A 26,592-nucleotide genomic window follows, 5' to 3' on the forward strand; every position below is an offset into this window, starting at 1 on the left:
TTTGATCCACTTCTTTTTAAATTTAAGCAATTTCTGAGCTTAGAGCCAGGAGTAACCCCTGAGCGCTGCCAGGTGTGACCCAAAAACCAAAAACCAAAAAAAATAATTTAGAAACATTTGTAAAAAAATCATTATAGAGGGCTAGAGTGGTGGCACAGCAGTAAGACATCTGCCTTACCCGTGGTAGCCTAGAACGGACCGGATTGGGGTTCAGTTCCTCAGTGTCCCAGATGGGACGGGTTTTGGGTCACACCCAGCAGTGCTCAGGGGTTACTCCTGGCTCACACAGGTTCAATCCCTGCCATCCCATATGGTCCCTGAACAATTCCTGAGTTCTGAACTAGGAGTAATCCCCGAGCATCACTGGGTGTGGCCCCCAAACCACTTGTATTGAATAGTCTCATTCATCTGTTGGTTTTAAGAAAAAAAAAGACATTATTGTAATAATGCCCAGAGACAAAAGACATTATTAAAAAATAAAGACAGAAAACGAATACTCCTGTGTTTACACAGAAAATTGCAATGAGTTTGATGAGATTGATAATGAAATAGGTGCTACTGTAATTTTTTTTTTAGTCAGTACAAGATGCAAGGGTAGAACATATTACTTTTGCCCTTTAGAAAGATTAGAAAAATGAGTTCTCTTTTACTGACATGTTTTTATTGACATGTATTTATCATTTTGCCTCTTGAAGGGTTCCTTTGATGAGAAATGTACTTCTTAAGTCAACCCCGGAAACTATACCATACAAAGAACTCAAGGATATTAGCAGAAAAGAAGCAAATTCGTGTTAAAGACCACCTCAATTCAGAATAATTATGAACATGGAATTTTGACGAGTGGAGGGTAGCATGGCGTCGGCCATGGGCGACCGAGATACAGCCAGACCATGTTGATGAATTTCTTCAGACTGCAGGTTTTCTGTTGTTTGCTGGCAGTATTGATGGTAGTGGTGCTGGTAATTACTGTTACTCAGGTAGAGGTGAGTATTCAATATATACCTTCTAACTAAGGGAATCAGTTCTAGGGATTTGATGCTAACTGGGGAAATCAGGAAACTTCCCTCATCACAGCCTTGCTTTAATTTAGTCTGTAAGTATTTGAATGTGTACAGTGTTTTAATTTGGGGGGGGGCACACCGATGACTCTCAGGGGTTACTCCTCAGAAATCACTCTTGGTTTGGGGGACCATATGGAATGGTGGGGGATCGAACTGCGGTCCGTCCTAGGCTAATGCGGGCAAGGCAGACGCCTTATTGCTTGCGCCACCACTCCAGCCCTGAGTGTTTTTAACATAATACAATGGAGAACATAAGACATGATTTCTTTCCTAACAGAACTCATTATTCTAAGTACATGGGAGAAAATAATCATAATTATCTCATTTAATAATATTTTGAAATGAAAAAAGTGCTATTACAGAAAGGAAAGTGCTGAAGACTAATTTTATTTATAAAAAATAGTTTTTTAATTTTCTTTTTGAGTCAAGGCTTATTCTCCTGACTCTGGCCTCAGGAATTGGGCTGGGAATGCTAGAGGGACCATGGTATGCCGGAAATTGCACCTAGGTCAGTCATGTGCAAGGCATGCACCCTACCTGCTATACTATCTGTGCATCCTCAAGATAGTTTTATTTAAATAAAAAATATTAAGAAAAATTTAAAATTCTTTTTGTGGTTTTATAATTAATTTTTAAATTATTTTTTTAGTTGTACTTTGCTGTGGGGTCACATCCCTGACCCTCAAAATAATTTTCAAGTAATGGAGAGACTTTCAGGAAGGAAACTTTAAGGAAACTCCTGGTAAAAAGCTGAGGAGTATTTTAAGGGAGGGAACTGTTGATGGATATGTTGGGTTTTTTTTGTTTGTTTGTTTGTTTGTTTGTTTGTTTTTTGGGTCACACCCTGTGGTACTCAGGAGTTACTCCTGGCTCTTTGCTCAGAAATTGCCCCCGGCAGACATGGAGGACCAAATGGGATGCCTATTCGAGCCATCAGCCTTCCTGAATCAGCTGCGTGCAAGGCAAATGCCCTACCGCTGTGCTATCTCTCTCACCCCAATGGATATGTTTTAAAGACCATGTCTAATTGAACCCCTCTGAAGTGCTTGACACAAGAGTTCCTTAATATTCTTCTTATGTCTGTCTCTGATGCCCACTGCTTGAATTTTATTTGCTACTAAAATTTATGGAGTAGTTTCTGTATAATTGATAATGTCCATTTTAAAAAATATTTTTTATTGAGACCAATGTGAATTACAAGTCTTTCATAGTTGTATTTCAGGTACATAGTGGCAGTGAATTAAGGCCATTCCCACCCTCAGTGTTGACCACCTTCCACCATAGTTCCCAGCATGCATCAGGTACCTCCACCCTTAGGCCCCTGGACTGCTGGTGTAACAGGTCCATTTTGTATATAACTTGTTGTAGTTTGGTTCTTCATTCTATTGTCATTGACTTTGGTTTGAGTATTTAGGTCTGACTATTTTATATTCCCACTCAGTTTCCTGAGACTGTTTTGCCCCTGGTATCATCCACTTTTATCCCCCCTCAATTTGTAGGAAGACATAGAAATATGAGACAGAACAAGATGATTCATGTTTCATAGTTCTGAAAAAAAAAAGACAGGAGCCCCTATTTAGAAGCTATAAATATAAATAAAATTAAAAGAAGAATAAAAGAGGGGCCGGAGAGATAGCATGGAGGCAGGGTATTTACCTTGCATGCAGAAGGATGGTGGTTCGAATCCCAATATCCCATATGGTCCCATGAGCCTGCCAGGAGAGATTTCTGAGTGTAGAGCCAGCAGTAACCCTTGAGTGCTGCCGGGTGTGACCCCAATACAAAAACAAAACAAAACAAGAAAAAAAGAAGAATAAAAGAAAAATTAATAAAAAATAAAAATTAAAAAATGGGACTGCAGATGTGGCAAGTTTTTTTGTTTGTTTTTTGCATAGTTGCAGAAAATGTTGGGGAAATTGGAAAGGAAATCCACTTGACCTAGAGATATAGGGTGTTTCTACCCTTAAAACATACTGACATGAGACTGACTACAGGCTCTGGACATGTTAGATGTCAGTCTCTATGTCTTTATGGTGCCAGGAAAAGTTCTGCTCAGTTGCGGTTGTCAAAGTCAATCCTCTGTAATTAGAGATCTTGGTTTTTGCACAGATCCTAGGACAGAGTGTCTTCTGATTTCATCTCACCGTTAGGTGATGAGGTAGGGCAACCCGGCCTTAGATCAAGTTGTTGCTGTTTCCTCGTTGTCAGGGTGTCGGATGAACCTATCCTGGCACAAGTTGGTGCCAAAACAGTATTAGGGCATCCCTAGCTAGGGGGAGGTTTGATTCCTGGTGCTGCTGCTGCAGGAAACTGTGCCAGTTCTAAGGTTAGGATTTGGGGTTTGGGGTTGGAAGGTCGATGTTCAATCACATGAGGTCTAAGTCAAGCCCCCATGACAAGATGTTCAGGTTGGAAAGAATCCCTGTATTATAAAATTTATGGGTTCTTACCCCTATTAGATAACTTCTTAATATACATAAGATTTCCCCATTTTAGTGTGCCTATGCAAAAAGGAACGATGACATATTATATTATTTTTTATCAAGTGGAACAAGAAAAATAAATAAATAAAAAGGGATAGAGGAGTCTAGATCTACATATGGAAATAAACACACTAAGAGTTATAACTATTAAGGAAATAAACATACAAAGAAAATGTAGATATTCCCATTAAGTCTTTTGAGATAGTCTGAGGGGGATAAGATCCAGGGAACATTTTCCTCTCACACTGTGGTCTTATTGAATCTGAGAAATGGTTTGCAACAGTAAGGGATCAGGTAGTGTCCTCAAGCTGGGGGTCCCTCTGGAGCCGAATCTGGTAGTAAGCAACAGTCCACATTGAGGGGAGGTGGGAGAAAAAAGGGCCACAGAGAATGAATCAGCAAGAACGGTGGCTTTAGCTTCTTGCCAGGGCAAGAGATGGGGAGCTGAGAAGGTGTCCTTTAGCTTTGGGAGCCGAGTGGCAGCTATCTGGGAAGGGGGACAGTCTTGGTTCCTAAGAAGTTAAGAACTGAGAGTAGGTCCCGGAGAGGTAGCACAGCGGTGTTTGCCTTGCAAGCAGCCGATTCAGGACCAAAGACGGTTGGTTCGAATCCCGGTGTCCCATATGGTCCCCCGTGCCTGCCAGGAGCTATTTCTGAGCAGAGAGCCGGAGTGACCCCTGAGCACTGCCGGGTGTGACCCCCTCCCCCCCAAAAAAAGAACTGAGAGTAAAGAGGATTAAATAGGGAGAGATAACAGATCAGGTTTGAGGGGGTGAGAGGGTAGAAGGAGTTTTGAATTGGGGGGGAGGAGGGATAATATATAACAGGGGCTATCTACAATATAGGCATGGGATGTTTACAATACAGATTAGGCAAACATAGAGGGGTCCACTGCATACATACTCATGCCCACATATAGACAGACATTAGAGATCTATTCATAGGTTGTAGTTGGAGGCCTGATCCATATGGGATGGGTTGGAGTGTTTAAAAAAAATAAAAAAAGTAAATGAGGTGGAACATTGGAGGGGAAAGTTATTTTTTTTTCAATTTCTAGGCACTTCATTAATGGCAGGGATGAACTTTGCTAAATGAAGCTTTTGGGGTTAGCTTGGAGCATTTTAGGATAAACATAATTTTCATGTCTAGAATACTAAGCAATATGGTAGTGAGCACTATAAGAGGAGTCTACCCTATGTAGTATCATCCATTGTGTCTTGTGCATTGAAGTTTCTTTCCTGAAAGGAAATTGACGGCATGGGCATTATAATATAATAGTAATGTAGCTTGAATTGAAAAAGAAGAAAAGGGGAAAAAAAGACAATAGTAATTTGCAAAAACATAATCAGTGAGAGGAGCCTGTAACAAAAGTCTCTGGTGTGCAGTGGCCTATTTCAATGGACTCTATGGACATAAACATTAGATCATAATAGCAGATATAATAATAAATGGAGTATTTGGATAAATGGAGCATTTGATCAAGACATTGTCACAATGAGCATCGATTGATATGATCATGTGGCTTTTGTCTTTCTTTTTGTTGATGTGGTTATGATGTTGGTTGATTTGTGAGTGTTGAACCATTCTTGCATCTCTGGGATAAACCCACGTGGTCATGGTGTATAATCTTTTTGATGTGTTTTTGTATTCAGTTTGCTAATATTTTGTTAAGGATTTGTGCATCCATGTTCATTAGTGAGACTGTAGTTTTCTTTCTTGGTGGTATCTTTGTCAGCTTTGGGAATGAGCATGATATTAGCTTCATAAAAAGAATTAGGGAGGATTCCTGTCTTTTCTTTTTTTTTTTTTTTTTTTTGGTTTTTGGGTCTCAACCGGCTGTGCTCAGGGGTTACTCCTGGCTTCATGCTCAGAAATTGCTCCTGGCAAGCCCGGGGGACCATATGGGACGCCGGGATTCGAACTGATGACATCCTGCATGAAAGGCAAAAATGCCTTACCTCCATGCTATCTCTCCGGCCCCGGATTCCTGTCTTTTCAATGTTTTGGAAGAATATGAGGCTCAATGGTAGTAATTCTTCTCTGAATGTTTGATAGAATTCACCTGTAAAAGCATTTGGTTCTGGACCTTTATTCTTGGGGAGTTTTTTTTTTTTTTTTTTTTGGTTTTTGGGCCACACCCGGTGACGCTCAGGGGTTACTCCTGGCTATGCGCTCAGAAGTCGCTCCTGGCTTGGGGGACCATATGGGACGCCGGGGGATTGAACCGTGGTCCGTCCTAGGGTAGCGCAGGTAAGGCAGGCACCTTACCTTTAGCGCCACCGCCCGGCCCCTCTTGGGGAGTTTTTTAATTACTGTTTCAATTTCCTTAGAAGTGATTGGCCTGTTTAGGCATTCTACTTTCTCCTTGTTAAGTCTCAGGAGATGATATTTTTCCAGGAAAATTTCTTCAGGGTTTATTTCTTCAGGGTTCTCTAACTTAACTGAGTACAGTTGTTCATAATAAGCCCTGCATAAGTCCATTATTAGTCCTAGTTCTTCTAGTTTTTTATTTAGGGCTCTTTGTTAGATTTATGCCTAGTGAATCTGTCTAATGGTGATAATGGTGTGTTGAAATCTCCCACTATCACATTTCCATCCATGTTTCTTCAGGTTTGCAAGCAAACTCCTTACATATTTTGCTGGCTCTACATTTGATGCATAAATGTTGATCAGAGTTAGTACTTCTTGGTCTAATGTTCCCCTGATCAATAAGTAGTGCCCATCTTTGTCTCTGAGTACTTTCTTGAGGTTGAATGCAATTTGAGTATGACTGTCCTAGTCTTTTTTTTGTTTTCCAGTGGCATATATAGTTGATTTCCATCCTTTTACTCTCAGCCTGTGTCTATTCTGAACTTCTAAGTGTGTTTCCTGCAGACAGCAGATATCTGGGTTTTGTTTCCTGATCCAACCCTCTACTTTGTGGCTTTTAATGGGAGAGTTTATTCCAGGGGTCTCAAACTCACGGCCCACAGGCCGCAAACGGCCCTCCGTACAACATTTTGTGGTCAGGCCCTAGAGGAATCTTTTTTTTTTTTTTTTTTTTGGTTTTTGGGCCACACCCGGTGATGCTCAGGGGTTACTCCTGGCTATGCTCTCAGAAGTCGCTCCTGGCTTGGGGGACCATATGGGACGCCGGGGGATCGAACCGCGGTCCGTCCCTAGGCTAGCGCAGGCAAGGCAGGCACCTTACCTCCAGCGCCACCGCCCGGCCCCCAGGAATCTTTTTTAGTTTTGTTTTGGTTTAGTTGTTTGGGTCACACCCTTCAATATTCAAGGATTACTACTGACTTGGCACTCAAGGATCACCCCTACTTTGCCTCCTGCGGGCCCGTGTGTGGAGGCCTGTGTTAAATTCCTAGAACCAACAACAACAACAACAACAATACTAGAGCATTTAGGGACTGAGTAAGGAGGCTGCCTTGCATGCAGTTCAATCCCTGCTTTTCCATATATACTCTCACTGGAAGCACTTCTAGGGATAATTCCTGAGTGAAGGGTCAGGAGTAAATCCTCAGTATAGCCGGGTGTGGCTGAAACACAAAACAAAACAAAAAAACATAACTGGTATGGTATTCTGGGAATCAAACTGTGCTTCGTCCCAGATTGGCTGCATGCAAGGCAAATGCCCTACCTCTGTGTTATCTCTCTGAACCCATGTGCTTGCTTTGCGTACTTTATCTCTGAGTAGTTCATTTAGAGTCAGTTTGCTTAGCACAAATATTGTGTTCTTTTTTTGTCTAAGACTGTTTTTAATCCTCCCTCCCATTTAAATGAGAGTTTTGCTGGGTAGAGGACTACAGGTAGGAAGTTTTTTTCATTTAGTAATTTAAATGTCATTCCACTGTCTTTATACCCTTTCAGCACTTGGTTCTTGTTTAGAGTGATCATATCCAACTATCACAGTCACAATGGTCCTTTCTGTGCCCTAATTTCACTCCCCTGCTAGCTTCCTATCATGGACTGGTCCTCCTGGCCCTCGTCTACTATTATCTTTGGATATTATTACTATACTATCTTATTTTATATTCCACAAATGATTGCAATCATTCTATGAATGACAAATTCTTTTTTATTTTTTTATTTTATTTTATTTTTTTTATTTTTGGGCTACACCTGGCAGAGCTCAGGGGTTACTCCTGCTCTGTGTTCAGAAGTTGCTCCTGGTAGGCTCGGAAGACAATATGGGATGCTTGGAATTGAACCCAGGTCCCTTGCAAGACAAACACCCTACCACTGTGCTATCTCTTCGTCCCAACAAATTCTTTTTTTTTCATTTTTTTTTTTTACCTTTTTAAAAAATTTTTTATTGTGACTGAAGTTTATTACACAGAATTATTTATGGTACAAAGTGACAATGAATGAAGGGCATTCCCACCAAATTCTTATAGTCATCAAAACAGCAACAGTGACAAAAACCAGGTGGGAAATATTTTTTCTAGGTTTTTTTTTTTTTTTTTTTTGGGTCACACGTGGCAGCGCTCAGGAGTTACTCCTGGCTCTATGCTCAGAAATAGCTCCTGGCAGGCACGGGGGACCATATGGGACACCGGGATTTGAACCGATGACCTTCTGCATGAAAGGCAAACGCCTTACCTTCCATGCTATCTCTCCGGGCCCGTTTTCTAGTTTTTTTAAAGAGAAGATTTGAGTGGAGAAGTGTCTAATGGCTGGAGTAATTGCCTTGCATTCAGAATCCTTGGATTCAATTCGTTACACTACATGATGTCATAAGCACCTAGCCAGGAGTAGCCCCGAGCTCTGCCCGATGTATTCCAATTACCAAAGAAAAAAGGGGTTGGAGATACAACCCAGGGGGTGATTTTACAGCCTCCCAACCTGCCTTTATGGCAGACACTTTCTTTTTAGGCATCATGGTTTGCTATACTATTACTGAAAGGGTATCTTGCATATCATTTTACCGCCTTTTGGCACCCAGTTCTCGTCCGGAGTGATCATTTTCCACTCTCATTGTCATAGTGGTCCCTTCTCTGACCTAATTTCTCTCCCCACATTGTGACAAGATCACCACTAAACGACCAGTCTTCCCAGCCTTTTTTTAAATTGTCTTTGGGAATTATTCTCTATTCTGTCTCTTTATATTTCTTGAGTGAGTGCCATTATTCTGTCTATCCCTCTCTTTCTAATTTCAGCATGATTTTCTCCATGTCTGTCCATATATCAGCGAATGTCATGGCTTCATTTTTTTCTAACAGCCATGTGGTGTTCCATTGTGTTGATATATTATAGCTTCTCTATCCACTCGTCTGTTCTTGGGCACTTGAGCACAAAATTGTTTTCCAATTTTGGCTATTCTGAATAGTGTTGCAGTGAACATAGGCGTGCAGATGGCTTTTCTGTATTGTATATGGGTCGTTAGAGTCTCTTTTCTAGTAGTGAAATTGCTGGGTTGTACAGAAGCTTAATTCCTACTTTTTGGGGAATGTTCACACTGTTTTACAAAAAGGCTGGACCAGTTGACAATCCTTTTTTATATAATTATTTTCATTTTTTTTAAATTAGTATCTTTATTTAAGCACCATGGTTACAAACATGTTTGTAGTTGGGTTTGAGTGATAAAAAAGTACACCCCCTTTCTCCAGTGCAGCCTTCCTACCACCAAAGCCCCCCATCTCCCTCCTCCTCTACCCTCTGCCTGTATTTGAGACAGGTATTCTTTTTTTTGTTTGTTTGTTTTTTGGGCCACACCCGGCGGTGCTCAGGGGTTACTCCTGGCTGTCTGCTCAGAAATAGCTCCTGGCAGGCACAGGGGACCATATGGGACACCGGGATTCGAACCAATCACCTTTGGTCCTGGATCGGCTGCAAGGCAAACGCTGCTGTGCTATCTCTCCGGGCCCGAGACAGGTATTCTATTTCTCTTACTCACTACCATTGTCATGATAGTTGTTAGTGTAAGTTATTTCTCTAACTGAAACCAGTCGACATTCCTCCTGGCAGCGAATGAAGGTCTTTTTTCTGCATCCCTGCCAACACTGGTTTTTTTGTTTCTTTTTGATGAATGCCAGCCTCTTAGGGGTGAGGTATCTTATTGTTGTTTTGATTTGTATTTCCCTGATGGTGAGCGATATAGAGCATTTTTTTCATGTGCCTTTTAGCCATTTGGATTTCTTCTTTGAGGAAGTTTTTGTTCATCTCTTCTCCTAATTTTTTGATGGTGTTGCATTTTTGGGGGTACCAGTGTTTTATATATATTATATATAATGTGTATCTCTCTCTTTCTCTCTCTTTCTTAGATTTTAATCATTTACTGGATGAATGATGGGCAGATAATTTCTCTCAAACTCTGAGCTGTCTTTCTATTCTATCTTCATTTCTTCTGAGGTGCAGAAAAAAATTTTTTGTTTGTTTTTTGGGTCACACCCAGCATCGCTCAGGGGTTACTTCTGGCTCTGTGCTCAGAAATTGCCCCTGGCAGGCTTGGGGGACCATATGGGATGCCGGGATTCAAACCACCACCATCCATCTGAATGCAAGGCAAATGCCCTACTGCTATGCTATCTCTCCGGCCCCCAGAAAATTCTTAATTTAGTTTATTTATTTATTTTTTTGGTTTTTGGGTCACACCCAGCAGTGCTCAGGGGTTACTCCTGGCTCTACTCTCAGAAATTGCTCCTGGCAGGGATGCTGGGATTCAAACCACCAACCTTCTGCATGAAAGGCAAACGCCTTATCTTCATGCTATCTCTCCGGTCCCTAGTTTTATTTATTTATGTTTGCTTCTACTTTCTTGGTCAGTGGAGTTTCATCTTTACAGCTGTCTCTTATTTCAGTGTCTGGAGAGATATGCCTATACTTTTTTTTCTTTGTGCCTTATAGATTCAGGTCTTATATTGATATCTTTAATCTATTCTGATTTGACTTTTGTGCATGGCATTAGAAAGAAGTCCAAGTTCAATTTTTTGTTTTGTTTCTTTGCATGTGGCCGACTTGTTTTCTCAGCATCACTTTTTGAAAAGTCTTCCATTGGTATACTTTATACTTTTTTTTTGTTTGTTTGTTTTTGGGCCACACCCGGCGATGCTCAGGGGTTACTGTTGGCTGTCTGCTCAGAAATAGCTCCTGGCAGGCACGGGGGACCATATGGGACACGGGGATTCGAACCAACCACCTTTGGTCCTGGATCGGCTGCTTGCAAGGCAAACACCGCTGTGCTATCTCTCCGGGCCCTACTTTTTTCTATTGTATTGAAAGTTGACTGATGATATACCTGAGTTCTGTCTCTGGATTTTCAGTTCTATTTCATTGACAAGAGCCAGGAGTAAGTCCTGAGCATCTTCTGGTACTCAGGGTTAACTTGTGACTCTTTGTTAAGAGTTCACTCCTGGCTCTGTTGACTTTTTGCAAGGCCAACACCTTACCCTCTGTTATCTTTTTAACCCAGTAGCTATGCTTCTTTGTATATGCAAAATTTTCAAAATCTTTTGCCTTTGGTGCTTTGCCATTTGAATATAACTTGTTATGATTTTTAAAAAATATTTATCCTGTTTTATATTGTCCGGACTTCCTGAAACCATGGCTCCATGTCTGACTTTAATTTGGAAATTTTATGATAACTTTGAAAAAGTTTTTCTTTGTAGTGTTGCCATTATATATTGTTATATTATTTTTAGTTATCCCACAACATTTTTGATATTCTATTTATTTTTTAATTATTTCTTCCTCTTTGCTTTTTAATTTTAGAAGTTTCTATTGATACCTTCAAACTCAGACAATCTTTTCTCAGTTTTCTCAGTTGTGTTCAGTTTACTAAGGAACCTTGAAAAGACATTCTTCATTTGTATGTCAATGTTTTTGTTCTGATATTTCTTTCAGTTTTTTTAATTTTGAAAGGGCTTACTTTCCTAGAGTAATTGTAAGTTTACAACAAAAATGAGAGGAAGGTTAGAGTGATCTTTCATGTTCTCTCTTCTCTACACATGCTTTGTCTCCTGCATTGTTTTCACTCATTGACCGGTCTAGTTTCTTAAAAAAAATTAAAAAATCAAAGCACTGTGATTTATAAAGTCATTCATAATTGAGTTTTTACATACAATATTCCAGCACCAATCGTCCCACCTGTGCCAACCTTTGTCTATCAATGTTCCCTGAGTCCTTTCTATATCTCCCTCTCAGCCTGTAATCTTAACAGGCACCTTTCAAAGATTGGGGACTCATGATTTCTGTATTATTTACTCTGTGGTTTGGCTATTTAGTTCACTCCTTCCTTAAAACCAGCAATGTATCTAAATCCCTTTGAACCCTCACCCATGTTTTTCACATCTGTCTTCTTCCCCCTATACTATATTTCTTTTCTTCTCCTCACTTTACTCTGTGGCCAAGAGTGATCTAGGAAACCACCATATTTTTCTAATTTTTATTATAATACTGTGTTTTACCAAGTTGTTCATAGTATAGTTATTTCAAGCATTAAATGTTCACACACCAGTCCTACCATCAGTGTGATCTCCCTGTACCAGTGTCCCCAATTTTCCATCCATCCATGACTTGCCTCTCTGCATGCAGACATTTAATTCATATTCTTTGTTATAACATAAAGACAAATGGAATTATCAAAACTTAGATCAGTGTGGATAACTTTGAAATGATTTTTATATACCTCCATGGTGTTAGTAAAGTCAGTGTCTAAGGATTTACTGGTTTGTGTTTGGCAATAGTTGAGCCCTGTGAGTTCCTGTTTAGGCTCACCGAGGTTGGTAGATTACTATATAACTTTCCCATTAGATTTCTTGTAATACAACTTGGCTGATGCTACTATAAAATATTAAGGTATCATATGGCTTTTAGGGGCCACATGATCCAGGATTTATAGATTCTAAAATTTGGTGGCTTGGAAATTTGATCAGGTTAAATCATGAGCTGAGCCATTTCTGATAGAGGGTGTAGGGTGTAGTGTTGTGTTGCTGTAGTTCATGAAGAAAGGGAAATCGACACCCCTACCTCCTTTCCAAGAATGCCACAGATGTATTGGCCTGGACTGGACTACCTGAGAGGTATTGGCAGACATTACTTTCTCCTGAAAGCTTGGTGACAGAACCAGGAAGATGACTCTTTCTTTCTACCAGAAATATAGTGGCAGTGGGTGAGGGTTGCTGGGGTTTTTGGTGGTGGGGTAAGTGTGAGAGGAGATTCTGCCCAATCCCCTCCCAAAAGGAAAGACCCAGCCTTATAGAATTATATAGAATTTTCAGCCTTATAGTCCAATCTCATCTGAAAGGATTTATCTGCTCATGTCTGATTTCAGTCAAGGAGCTGGGCTATTTTTTGTCAAAGGGTGGAGGGTGTGGCATTGGGTTGCTGTTGTTTATATAGAAAAGGGATTCTGCTCTCCATCTCCCCACTTTTTCCTTCCTCTTTCCTTTCTGAGAATGCCACAGAGGTATCAGCCCGAAGCATCAGTGGCCATTATTTTCTTTTGGAAACAATGGTCTTGTTTGTTTGTTTGTTTTGGTCACACCCAGAAACATTCCTGGCTCTGAACCCAGTAACTGGCATACAAACTCCTGGCAGGCTCTGGAGATCATATGGCCTTTGGGGGTCTCAAACTCGAGGCCCACGGGCCACAAATGGCCCTCCGTACAACATTTTGTGGCCCTGCACTAGAGGAATCTTTTTTTGTTTTGTTTTGTTTTAGTTGTTTGGGTCACACCCCCCAATGTTCAAGGCTTACTACTGACTTTGCACTCAAGGATCACCCCGACTTTGCCTCCTGCGGCCCGCAGGTAAATTAAGTTTGAGACCCCTGCATTTAAGGCAAACACCATATCCTCTGTGCTATCACTCTGACCCCAAGAATGGTCTAGTTTTAGCCAAGTATGGGTATACATGGACATAGATAACCCTTCAAATTCTATGATTTGAGGTGGAATTTATTTGTAGTGCCGTACATTTTGTAAGGTTAAACCAATACTTAATGATTTATATCCTCATTAACTTTGACATCTTTTCCCTGCCTTAAAAATGTTTGGTGCTCTGAATGGGATTTTGTTAGTTTCTGGTTTGTGCTTGGAGGCCACTCTTGGTGGCATTCGGAGGACTGTCTATGTTGGGCTTGAACCTGAGCTTTCTACATGCAAAGCATGAGCTCATCTGATTGAACTCCTCCTGCACTGGCACTAGTTTGGATTCTTTCTTGGAAGCTCCATCTCCATTTACATCATCTGTTTTTTCATGTGTTTGTTTGTTTTGTTTTGTTTTAGAGCCCTTAGTTATTAAATCAGTTGTTCTAATTTTATCGGATTGTTCTAATCTAGTACATCTAACTTTATTTCTGGTACTTGTTATATGTTTTTGAAAGCTGTTATATATATATTTTTTTTGCTTTTTAGTGTGTCTTTTTTTTTTAATTTTTAAATATCTTTAAAAAAATGCACTATTGGGGCCGGGCGGTGGCGCTAAAGGTAAGGTGCGCCTGCCTTGCCTGCGGTAGCCTTGGACGGACTGCGGTTCGATCCCCCGGTGTCCCATATGGTCCCCCAAGCCAGGAGCAACTTCTGAGCGCATAGCCAGGAGTAACCCCTGAGCGTTACCGGGTGTGGCCCAAAAACCAAAAAAAAAAAAAAAAAAATGCACTATGGGGGCCAGAGAGATAGCATGGAGGTAAGGCATTTGCCTTTCATGCAGAAGGATGGTCATTCAAATCCCGGCATCCCATATGGTCCCCTGTGCCTGTCAGGGGTGATTTCTGAGCATGGAACCAGGAGTAGCCCCTGAGTGCGGCCGAGTGTGAGCCAAAACAAAACAAAACAAAACAAAAATGCACCATGATTACAAACATGTTTGTAGTTGGGTTTCAGTCATTAAAAAGAACAACCCCTTTCACCAGTGCAATATTCCGACCACCAATGTCCCCCATCTCTCTCCTCCATCACCCCCTGCTTGTATTCGAGATAGGCATTCTACCTCTTTCACTCACTCACTACCATTGTCATGGTATTTGTTAGTGTAGTTATTTCTCTAACTGCACTCACCACTCTTTGTGGTGCAGTCATAAAATTTTTCTGTACATGGATGGGCATGGAAACTATTATGATGGGACCGGAGAGATAGCATGGAGGTAAGGAGTTTGCCTTTCATGCAGAAGGTCGTTGGTTTGAATCCCAGCATCCCGTATGGTCCCTTGAGCCTGCCAGGAGCGATTTCTGAGTGTAGAGCCAGGAGTAACCCCTGAGCACTGCCGGGTATGACCCCCCCCAAAAAAAAAAAAAGAAAAGAAAAGAAAAGAAACTATTATGATGAGTGAAATAAGTCAGAGGGAGAGACAGACATACAAAATTAGTTTCACTCATCTGTGGGTTTTAAGAAAAATAAAAGACATTATTGTAATAATGCCCACAGACAATAGAGATGAGAGCTTGAAGGACTAGCTCATGCTATATATTTGTTTTAATTTTGATTTTTTTAAAGCTATATTTAAAGGTGCTCAGTGGCTACTGTGTTTAGGGCTCACTCTTGGTGATGGACCATGAGGCATTGAGAGTCAGCTATTGCCCTTCTACATGCAAAACCCAAATTCAGCCTGTTGGACTATCTCTCTGGTCCCTTCTTGTGTCTTATTTTGTTGAAAGCTGAATATTATGTAGTATAGATTGATTTTTTTTAGTAAAAGGTGAACTGAAGTGTTATAGGTCTATAGTTAACTCTGCCTTTATTGAGTTATGCTTCTGAACTATGAACATTGTTTCTTCTTTTTCTGGGGTGGGGGCCACACCCATTTGATGCTCAGGGCCTACTCCTGGCTAAGCTCTCAGAAATTGCCCCTGGCTTGGGGGGACCATATGGGACGCTGGGGGATCGAACCACGGTCCTTCCTTGGCTAGCGCTCGCAAGGCAGACACCTTACCTCTAGTGCTACCTCTCTGGCCCCTGAACATTATTTCTAAGTTCTTCCCCAATTCCTTACATGATCAGGATGATAGAATGGATCCAGAGTTGGATAGACCCTTGCTCTAAACTTGTTAAACTCAACTAAAAACTCAATTGTTTATACTTTGGTAAAACTGTTTCTCTTAGGGGACAGGTTTTATTAATAACGATAGAATTCTCTGATGTATTTTACCAGAAGAGGAAAAATGGCTCTTTTTCTTCTCTTCTTCTGGAAGCCAAGGGACCATTTTCTTATATTCATTATATACCGTATTTCTTGTACCATAAGACACCACCCCCAAGTGGGTCTTATGGAGCAAATGCCCTCTGGAGCTGAAGCCTGAGTACAGGAGAGGAGAACATCTAAAAACTATGTGTGTCTATGGTCAGGTGTGTCTTATAGAGCAAAAAATATGGTACCTGGTTAAATCTCATAAAAACATGGAAATCTCTATCTTTGTTCCTATCTTGACTTCACTGTATTACTGTAAGATAGCCCTATAAAGTTAGTGAGTTTTTTTTGTTTGTTTTGTTTTTTGTTTTTTTGGACCATACTCGGTGACACTCAGGGGTTACTCCTGGCTATGCACTCAGAAATCACTCCTGGCTTGGGGGACCATATAGGATGCCAGGGAATCGAACTGTAGTTCATGCTAGGTTAGTTTGTGCAAGGCAAGCACCCTACTGCTTGTGCCACTGCTCCGGCTTCCATGTTTTTGTTTTTTTTTTTTTTGCCAAACCTGGTGAAACTCAGAAGTGACTGCTGACTCTGTACCTGGAATAACCACTTGCAGCTCTTGCAGGATGAAATGGGATGCTGGGGATCGAATCCAGACTGGCCCTGTACAATATACTATACTATTGCTCCAGCTCCTGAGCTTTGTTTCCTAAGTAGTTTTGTTAAAACTGAAAATGAAACAGATTTATCTGAATTGTTTATATTTATGAATCTTCATATTTATTCATATTTATATATCTATAGGAATACAGTAATAATAAACGACTTTTTAGAATGCCTGTCTTGCATACTGGCAGAGGATGGGAGAGGAGGGAGTTGGGGGTGGGAAGGTTGTACTGGTGAAGGGGGGTTTTCTTATTATGACTAAAACACAAACGTGTTTGGAATCATTGTACTTAAATAAAGATATTATATAAAAAACCAACTTGGTTTATTTATTTGTTGTTGTTTGTGTCTTTTTTAGTACTTGGACCGTAAAACCGTTTCCACCACATTCATCGACACTGGCGGACAGCTTGTTTTCTCCCACGTGACAGGCATTAGCCGGAATTCCTACTGTGGCTATGAGCACCAGACACTCTCCAGCCAGGAGCGTCTGGAACAGGACTCCTTGCTGGCCACCTTGCAGTGGCAGCTGCCTAATATAGGCCTTGTCCCCTTTTTGCAGAGCACTGACCCCGCTTCTAGCTATTTCGTAATCTTGAACTCGGCCACGTTCTTCACGGTTGGAAGCCAGCTGGAGGTCCTGGTTCACCTCCAAGATTTTCAAAGAAAACCCAAGAAGTATGGTGGCGACTATCTGCAGGCCAAAATCCACTCCCCGAAGCTGCAAGCCGGGGCTGTAGGCAGAGTGATCGACTATCAGAATGGGTTTTACAAGGTCATTTTTACCCTGCTCTGGCCAGGCAAAGTTAAAGTGTCCATATCTTTGGTTCACCCCAGTGAAAGCATCAGGATTCTTCAACGTCTGCAAGAAGAGAGACCAGACAGGGTCTATTTCAAGAGTCTCTTTCGTTCAGGAAGGATTTCAGAGACTACTAATTGCGATGTCTGCCTTCCTGGGGGTAAGCCCCTGTGTAACTTCACAGATCTCTATTCTGGGGAACCTTGGTTCTGCTTCAAACCGGAGAAGCTGCCCTGTAGCAGCAGAATCAACCATTTTAAAGGAAGATACATGAAAGGGCTTCTAACTGCTGCAGAGAATGCTTTCTTCCAGAGGTATGTGCTGCTTATTCTTTGCAATAAATTAGGAGTTTTTTGCCATGAGCTGCAGCCTAATATGGAGACTTTTTACCACTTAGAAGAGTCTGGTGGGGACAGAGTGATAGTAGAGTGGATAGGACTCTTGTCCTGCACGTTACTGGCTGTTTTGACATGGTCAACTGAGAATCACTAGGATTGATTCCTGAGTGCCAAAACAGTAAGGCTTGAGGACCACTAGGTGTGGCCCCAGAACAGAACAAAACAAGCTTCTAATACCTCTCTGAATGTGGCCTAATTCAGAAGAAATGGTGAATAAGAAGATAAATACAGGGCTGGAGAGATAGCACAGCAAGTAGGGCATTTGTCTTACATGCAACCCACCTTGGAGGGACTCTGTTTGATTCCTGGCGTCCCATATGGTTCTTTAACCTGTCAGGGGTGATTTCTGAGTGCAGAGTCAGGAATAACTCCTGAGCACTGCTGGGTGTGGCCCAACAACCAATCAATTAATCAATCAATAAATGAAGTTAAAAAGAAGATAAATACAGACATATTTTGAGATCAATTTAAAAGAAGCAAATCTAGAGCCTTATCCTGTTTAAAGCAAAGAACTTTTTCCCCTTTGATGTTTATTTTTACATAAATAATTTTTTAGTTGAATCCGCATGAAATACAGTTACAAAGTTGTTCATGATTGAGTTTCAGTCATACAGTGTCCTTCACCAGTGCACATTTCCTGCCACCAATGTCCCCAGTTTTCCCCTGCCTTACCCCTTGCTCTTCCCTGCCTGCTTCTGTGGCAGACATTTTTCTTCTCTCTCTGTCTCTTTCTGTCCCTCTGTCTCTCTTTTTCTCTCTCTCCCATTTTTCTCCTTTTAGACACTGATTTGTGGTGCTGTTACTGAAGGTGTATTATTCCTATCAGTATCTTCATTCAGCACTCGGTTTTAGTCAAGAGTGATGAATTCCAATGATGTTTGTTATAGTGATCCCTTCTCTGCATATCTAACTGCACTCCCCTCATTTTTGTGGAACCATGGACTGGTCCTCCTGTCCCTCATCTCTATTGTCTTAAAATCAAAGATCTATTACTTGGATTTTTTTTTGTTTTTTTGTTTTTTTTTTTTGGTTTTCAGTTCATACTCATCGGCGCTCAGGAGTTACTCCTGGCTCTGTGCTCAGAAATTGTTCCTGGCACTGGGGACCATATGGGATGCCAAGAATTCAACCAGGGTTGGCCATGTGTAAGGCAAAGGTCCCATTGCTGTGCTATTGCTCTGGCCCCAATTTTGACTTATTTTAACCCTTATATTACTTCAGAACCACAAAGATCTTATAGTTGGATAAAAAAAATCATTTTTTCATGTAATAGATTAAAATTAAAATCACCCCAAAACAGGGCTGCTAGAGATCTTGTCATTCATTAGATTTGTGGTATAACTTTGTATAGAAGATGAGAAAATATTTTAAAGTGACACTGTTAATAGAAATCATAGCTATTGTGATAGAATAAAGATACCAAATGACAATTTGGTTAAAATTTTTTAAGTTAAAAGCTGTTGAATGCTGAAGAAATAGCTTCATGAACTGAGCATGTGCTTTGCATGGTTAAATCCCACATACTCCATGCTTCGTTGAGCAATGCTGAGTGACCCCCTGAGCAACATGCTAAAAATAATGACTGAGTGTGGACCCAGAATAAAAAAAAACAGTTTTTGATTTAATCTATTTTTGGGGGAAGGTGTGAAAATAAAAAATTAAAAAATTAAAAATGGAAATTAATTTAGAAGATGTGAGGATATGAGGGGAAGAAAGGAGAGAGAGGAGAGAGAGAAAGAGGAGAGAGAATGTGTGTGTGTGTGTGTGTGAGAGAGAGAGAGAGAGAGAGAGAGAGAGAGAGAGAGAGAGAGAGAGAGAGAGAGAAAGGCTTTTCCAGTATGGAAATAGGCAAGCAAAGAAATAGATATAGAAAGTGTCAAGTTTTCTTCACTGATGCCCTCAGGTTCCCTTCCATTGTCACCCCCCCCCCCCCCCGTTCCCCCCTCACAGCCTGTTTTTAATAGGCAAGAAAAATGGTTTCTATTTATTATTTATTAAAAAATGTGGGGGGTTTGGGCCACACCTGAGAGTGCTCAGGGGTTACACTTGGCTCTGAGCTCAGGAATTATTTCTGGCAGTGCTCAGAAGACCATATGGATGCCTGGGGTCAAACCCAGGTTGACCATGTGTAAGACAAATGCCCTACCTGTTATTCTATCACTTTGGCCCTAGTTTTTATTTATTTAATTTAAAAAATGTTTAGGGGCCCACACCCGGTGACATTCAGAGGTTTCTCCTGGCTATGTGCTCATAAATCGCCCCTGGTTTGGGAACCATATGGGACGCCGGGAGATAGAACCACGGTCTGTCCTAGGCTAGCATGTGTAAGGCATTGCCTTATGCCCTGAGCCACTGCTCCATCCCCCTGGTTTTTTATTTTATTTTTTTTTGTTTTGGTTTTTGGGTCACACCCAGCAGTGCTCAGGGGTTACTCCTGGCTCCATGCTCAGAAATTGCTCCTGGCAGGCACGGGGGACCATATGGGACGCCGGGATTCGAACCGATGACCTTCTGCATGAAAGGCAAACGCCTTACCTCCATGCTATCTCTCTGGCCCAGTTTTTTATTTTTTAATGAAGTATATACACTTAGAAAATTCACTGTAGAGGTTTATTTCTGGATACCTTAAGCAATTTTTTATGTACTCTTATTACTAGGTGGGGAAAAAATTCCTGTCATAAGGTATGTATGTGGTTTATGGCAGCATCTAAAATAAAATCTTATTTTTAATTACAATTAAAATATTATTTAGGGGCCAGAGAGATAGCATGAGGTAAGGCGTTTGCCTTTCATGCAGAAGGTCATTGGTTCGAATCCCGCCATCCCATATGATCCCCTGAGACTGTCAGGAGTGATTTCTGAGCGTGGAGGGAGAAGTAACCCCTTAGCACTGTCGGGTGTGACCCAAAACCAAAAAAAATTATTTAAATATTTAGGGGTGAGGGAAAAATTTAATCCCTATGAAATCATAAAGTTATTTAAGATCATGTTTCAAGCATTCAATATTTCAATAGCAATCTCTTTGCCACCCTCATTTGCCTCCCACTTACCAATCTGCTTCCACAAAGAGGTACTTTTTTTTTTTTTTTTTTAATATAATTTTTATTTTGATCATAGTGGCTTACATATTGTTGACAATAATATTTTAGGTACATATTTACATAAAATCAGGGGGGATTCCCATCCCCAAATTGTCCTCCCTACTCCCCGGTTTCTGTCTTACCTCCCATTTCCTCTTCCCTCACCCCCAGGGCGGCTAGAATATGTGGTCCCCTCACAAAGAGGTACTTTTTATATAACTTTTTGCACAGTGGCTTACAATACGATTGCTGATATGGTTTCATACACAATAATTTACATGGATTTTCTACTTCTCGAATCAACTTTTAGAAATAACATTTTGATGAACCATGTCATGGTTTTAGAATACCAGCAGAGGGAGCCAAAGCTCACTTTATTTCTTGTTCTTGAGAAAGCTGCCTTTGCTAGTGGTGATGGTGTGTGTGTGTGTGTTTGGCTTTATTATTTGTTTTAATTATTTATTTAATTAATTGTTTTTATTTAAAGAAAATGCATCACATAGTTGACATAACTGATCTAATACATTTGTTTCAAGATGACAGAAAGCAGAGTTATCGAAAAAATAGAAAGAAAAGCTAAAAAAATAAAATGGAAGAGAAGAAAAAAGAAGAAAAAGTTTAGTAGCAAGTATATTTGTGAAAATTGTATCTCCAATAAAGTCATTAATACAGTAGCAGAATATTTAATATGCTCTCTCTATTTTTTAAATAAGAAATTAAAAAAATACAACAAAAAGATGTGTATGTGGCAGTTGTTGTTGTTGTTTGCATAGGCACAGCAAAATATGGAAAGGAAAAACCTTTGGCCTATAAAAAGAGAGACCTTACCCATGAAGTATTCTAGTAGAAGACGAACTCCAGGCTCCAGGCATACTAGGTTGTCTAACCCCAAAGTCTTTCTCTCTGTTCCCAGTAAAAACTCTTCACAATCATGTATTTTAATTAATCTTTTAAAATAAAAAAATTTTTTTAATTGAATCATTGTGAGATACAGTTTCAAATTGTCCTGATCGCGTTTCAGCCACACAATATCCACCACCCAGCCCTTCATCAGTGCACATTTTTTTTGTATGGTTCAGGGGAAAGAACAAATGTTTACTTGAGGGTGTGTGTGTGTGTGCATGTGTTTTGGGTGATGGTGGTAGTGGTGGTATGCTATTGCCTCTCTGTTCATGATTGGTACTCCTGGTTATGCTCTGGAGATCATGTGGTGTGGAGTGGAACATAGGCCTCCAATATGCAAAGGATATTTTACAGTCTGTTGAGCTATCTCCTAGCCATTAAGTTTTAGTCCTACTTTCAGATATCAAGATGCTTTATTTAGAAATGACTGGGAACAGATTATTTCAGTTCTGTGTGCTTTTAAAGGGTGTGTTCAACTGCTCAGTTATTCCCACTTAGAGTTGGGTTGTTAGTTAATGTTGTTGCCTAGCAAGGAAGCAAAGCTTCCTTGTAATTAACTCAGCCAAGTGGGGAAAAGTGGCATGAAAGTTAGAGAATTAAATCAGTTTAGAAAAAAAAAATTTCTAAGACCAGATTCTACCATTAAAAATTTAATAAAAAAAGAAAAGAAAACAAAACAACAAAACTGTGATTTTAGATAATAAAATAATTTCTGTCCTTATTTATACATACTAATTTCTGGCCTTATTCTTATCCTCATGATGGTGTTTTGTAAGAGAAACATAAAAAAATACTACTTATTTGGAAGTTTGCTGGGAAAACAGGATTAGACTATACCTGTTTTTGGAGATGAAATATTTCATAGTTGATGAAAGTCTTGATTTTTATTTTTTTCTATCATTTACTCTTAAAAATTTTAAGGTTTTATCAGGCCAACTGAGTAGAAAAAGATTAAACATGATCTATATCATTATTGCTTTTTTCTTGTTTTGATTTGTTTTTGTTGGGTTATAGAAAGAACAACAGTACTTTGTTTATGAGGTCTTATTCTTTTGAGAGATGTTTATGAGGTCCTATGAATATAAGGAAGGTTTTTTGAGAGAATAAACTTAGCTCAATAATAGCTTACCTTTTGTTTTATAATTATTTGTACATTTTTCCCTTAACTTTGTAGAGTAAAAACTTCAACCTTGGTCTAGAGATGTTGGTGTGCCAGAACTTACTCCTGACACATGTGTGAGGCTGACATGTTTGAGGCTCTGAGTTTAATTTTTGGCACCACAAAACATAACAAAGCAAAATGACATAAACTTGAAATCTTTAGAAAATTTTAAGAATAATTGGGCCCGGAGAGATAGCACAGAGGTGTTTGCCTTGCAAGCAGCTGATCCAGGACCAAAGGTGGTTGGTTCGAATCCTGTGTCCCATATGGTCCCCCGTGCCTACCAGGAGCTATTTCTGAGCAGACAACCAGGAGTAACCCCTGAGCACTGCTGGATGTGGCTCCCCCCCCAAAAAAAAAAACCCAAAAAAACAAAAAACAAAAAAAAGAAGAAAAGAAAAATTTAAGAATAATAACAATGAAAAATTTAAGAATAATAACAATAAAAAATTTAAGAATAATAACAACGAGGGGCCAGAGTCATAGCAGGTAGGGTGTTTGCGTTGCATGTGGCCAACCCAGGACTGAACCAGTTTCAATTCTTGGCATCCCATATAGTCTCTTGAGTATGCCAGGAGTGATTTTTGAGTACAGAGCCAGGAATAACCCCTAAGCACTGCCAGATATGGCCCCAAAACCCAACCCCCAAATAAAGGATAATATCAATGAGCATCCACATATCTTTAATTTATATTCATCATTGTTAGTGTTTTTCCTGTGTACATTTGCTTCTCTATATATTTGTATGTATGTGTGTGTGTATATTTGTTATAAACTTTATGGTAGAGCATTCCAAGAGAATGAATCTCCTTGGAACATGGACTTGCTGCAACATAAAACTATTACACAATTATCACTCTTGGGATAATTATCATTGATAAATGTGTTGAGACAAAAGGTGAATAAGACAATCTATGTCTTCAAGGACTATATGTTTCAGTAAGGGGAACAGACACTACAAAGACATAGTAGTGATGAACTGGTGTCCCCTGTAAGACCTACCTTAGCACTGGGCAAGGTTAAAGACATGGTCTGAATAGTAGGTAGTGATGAAATAGACATTCTCATTGGTATGGGCCATTCTTTGTGTTTAATGGGAGTAAGATATTAGAACAAGAGTTTAGAACCTAACAGTGGAAAAAATATCAGGAACCTATTTAAATCTTGTTCAGTTTATATATATCCATATCATCTCCTTTTTACAAAACTTAATTTATTAATGATGAATCGTGCTGACTGGCATTTATAAGACTTTTTCTTCTTAATAGGATCTTGTGAAATTGTACCCATTTAAAATGTCAAATAAAGATGCATAATAGAAAATGAATGCTCCTTAATCTAAGATTATGCTCTTTTTATTCCCCTTAAAGTGGTATCAATATCAAAATACCAATCAACTCCAGTGGACCGGATTGGGTGACTGTAATTCCCAAGACAATAAAAGGTAAAAAAAAAGGAATGAGTTTGATAGTTTATTGCTTTTTTTTTCTTCCTGAATTGATTTAGGCCCTGTCGTTTTGTTGGTGTTATAAAATATGTTTTTGCCTCTTAATAAGCCATAAATTTTTCTGGATACAATGGAAAACTCAGAATGTTTGTATGAAATGTCTGTACACCTTATGTGTTTAATTTTGGTTCTGCTGCATATGCTCATGTAAAAGTTGTCTTCTTTTCTCACTGTTCTGTTTGCCTTCTAAAGGTGTCTTTAGAACTATACTGTTTTGTATGGTAGCTCTTAGCTATACATGCATATTTATATACATGCATCATGTATATATATATGTATATATCTATACATCCATATTTATATACATGCATCCATCATTGAAAGTACGATTGTATATCAATGGCTCTAGAGATATTTAAGAAATGTATAAAAAAGTTGGTCCTGGAAATGTTTTAAGTCAAAAGTATTGGGTTAGTGAATAGCAGTTGTTTTCAGTTTTGTCTCCAAACTAGCAGCTTCAGCATTTCCAAGGAACTTATTAGAATTAAAATTATTGAGTCTAGGGACTGGAGCGATAGCATAATGGGTAGGGCATTTGCTTGCATGCAACTGACCTGGGTTTGATCTTCTGGCATCCCATATGGTCTCCAAGTCTGCCAGGAATAATTTCTGAGCACTGCTGGATGTGGCCCTCCAATAAAAAATAAAACAAATAAAATTCTTGGGTCCTATCATACTCTTTTGAATGGATGTGCCCCCCCAATAAAAGCAAAACAAATAAAATTCTTGGGTCCTCTCTTTTATTGAATCAGAAAATCTGGGAAATAGGGTAAAGTCCTCTGTTTTTTGTTTTGGGGCCACACCTGGCTGTACTTAGAGCTTACTCCTGGCTCTGCCTTCAGGGAGCATTCCCAATGGGCTCAGGAAACCATTTGGTGTGCAAGAGATCGAATCCAGATCTAACCCAGCTAAGGCAAGCACCTTACCTTCTGCACTATCTATCTGGCCCTAACCCTCTTTTTTCCCCCTTTTTTTTGTTTTGTTTTTGGCCCACATCCAGTGACGCTCAGGGATTGACACTCAGAAATCGCTCCTGGCTTGGGGGACCATATGGGATGCAGGGGGATTGAACCAAGGTCCATTCTGGATCGGCTGCGTGCAGGGTGCCACCGCTCCGGCCCTAACCCTCTATTTTTTTGTTTTTGTTTTCTTTTGCTTTTTGATTTTTGGGTCACACCCGGCAGCGCTCAGTGGTTCCTTCTGGCTCTACGCTCAGAAATCGCTCCTGGCAGGCTCAGGGGACCATATGGGATGCGGGGATTCGAACCACCGTCCTTCTGCATGCAAGGCAAACGCTCTACCTCCACGCTATCTCTCTGGCTCCTAACCCTCTATTTTTAAGAGACCTTCCTGGTGATTTGATCTGCTGGTGCATGATATTATTAAAAGAAAAAGAATGAAATTCAAGAGCCAGAGGGATACTACAGTGGGTAGAGCACCTGCCTTGCATGTGGCTGACCTGAGCTCAATCCCTGGCAACCCATGTGATCTCCTGAACACTGCCAGAGGTTAATTGCTTAATAAGAGTCAAGAGTCACTCCTGAACAGATGGAGTATTAAGTAAGTAGTGTCTCATTCTATGGTCAGTCTTTGAGATGCAGAAGCTTCTCAGTTTAATGTAGTTTAATTTATTTATCTTTACTTCCATTTGCTTGGTCAGCTGTGTTTTATCCTTGAAGATGCCTTTAGCTTCAGTATCATGGAATGTTCTGCCTACTTTTTCCTCTGTGGACATTATGGTTTGAGGACTGATATGAAGGTCTTTAATCCATTTTGATTTGACTTCTTCAGGGTGTTAAAAAGAGATCTGAGTTTACCCCACCCCCACCCCACAGTACCACTTGTTGAAAAGACTTTCTTTGCTCCACTTCTTCCTTCTATATCAAAGATTAATTGCTCATGTACCTGAGGGTAAATCTCAGAATACTCAAATTTATTTAATCAATCTGAAGGTCTGTCTTTATTCCAATACCATTGCTGTTTTAATGACTCCCACTTTATATAGTACAGTTTAAAGTTGGGTAATAAGATGCTTCCTATTTTCTTTTTCCCAAGGATTGCTTTAGCTATTCATGGAGTTTTATTATTCCATATTAATTTCAGGAGTGTTTTATCTATATCTTTGAAAAATGTTATAGATAACCTGATAGGGACTGCATTAAATTTGCACAATACTTTGGAAAATTCTGCATTTTAATTACGTTAATCCTCTCAATGGGAGAGGATTTGTTTAAATTTTTTAAATTTGTTTAAATTTTTTTTGCGTCTTTTATTTCTTTTTTTTTTGTTTGTTTTGTTTTTTTTTTTTTTGGGTCACACTCGGTGGTGCTCAGGGGTTACTCCTGGCTGTCTGCTCAGAAATAGCTCCTGGCAGGCACGGGGGACCGTATGGGACACCGGGATTCGAACCAACCACCTTTGGTCCTGGATCAGCTGCTTGCAAGGCAAACGCAGCTGTGCTATCTCTCCGGG

At 40.0% G+C, this 26,592-nt stretch overlaps 1 protein-coding gene across 1 annotated transcript in view; it reads left to right on the forward strand.

Annotated features, from left to right (window-relative positions):
* Nucleotides 1-698: 698 nt before the first annotated feature.
* The window catches only part of NXPE3 (neurexophilin and PC-esterase domain family member 3), a 45,367-nt gene continuing 19,473 nt past the window's right edge, over nt 699-26,592 (forward strand). Inside the window, exons 1-3 of the mRNA XM_049785648.1 lie at nt 699-983; nt 16,630-17,384; nt 23,984-24,057. Coding sequence (XP_049641605.1) covers nt 891-983; nt 16,630-17,384; nt 23,984-24,057 — 922 coding nt within the window. The 5' untranslated portion in view covers nt 699-890. The remainder of the gene's footprint in view (nt 984-16,629; nt 17,385-23,983; nt 24,058-26,592) is intronic.

This window comes from Suncus etruscus, chromosome 13, assembly GCF_024139225.1.
Source record: "Suncus etruscus isolate mSunEtr1 chromosome 13, mSunEtr1.pri.cur, whole genome shotgun sequence".
NCBI lineage: Eukaryota > Metazoa > Chordata > Mammalia > Eulipotyphla > Soricidae > Suncus > Suncus etruscus.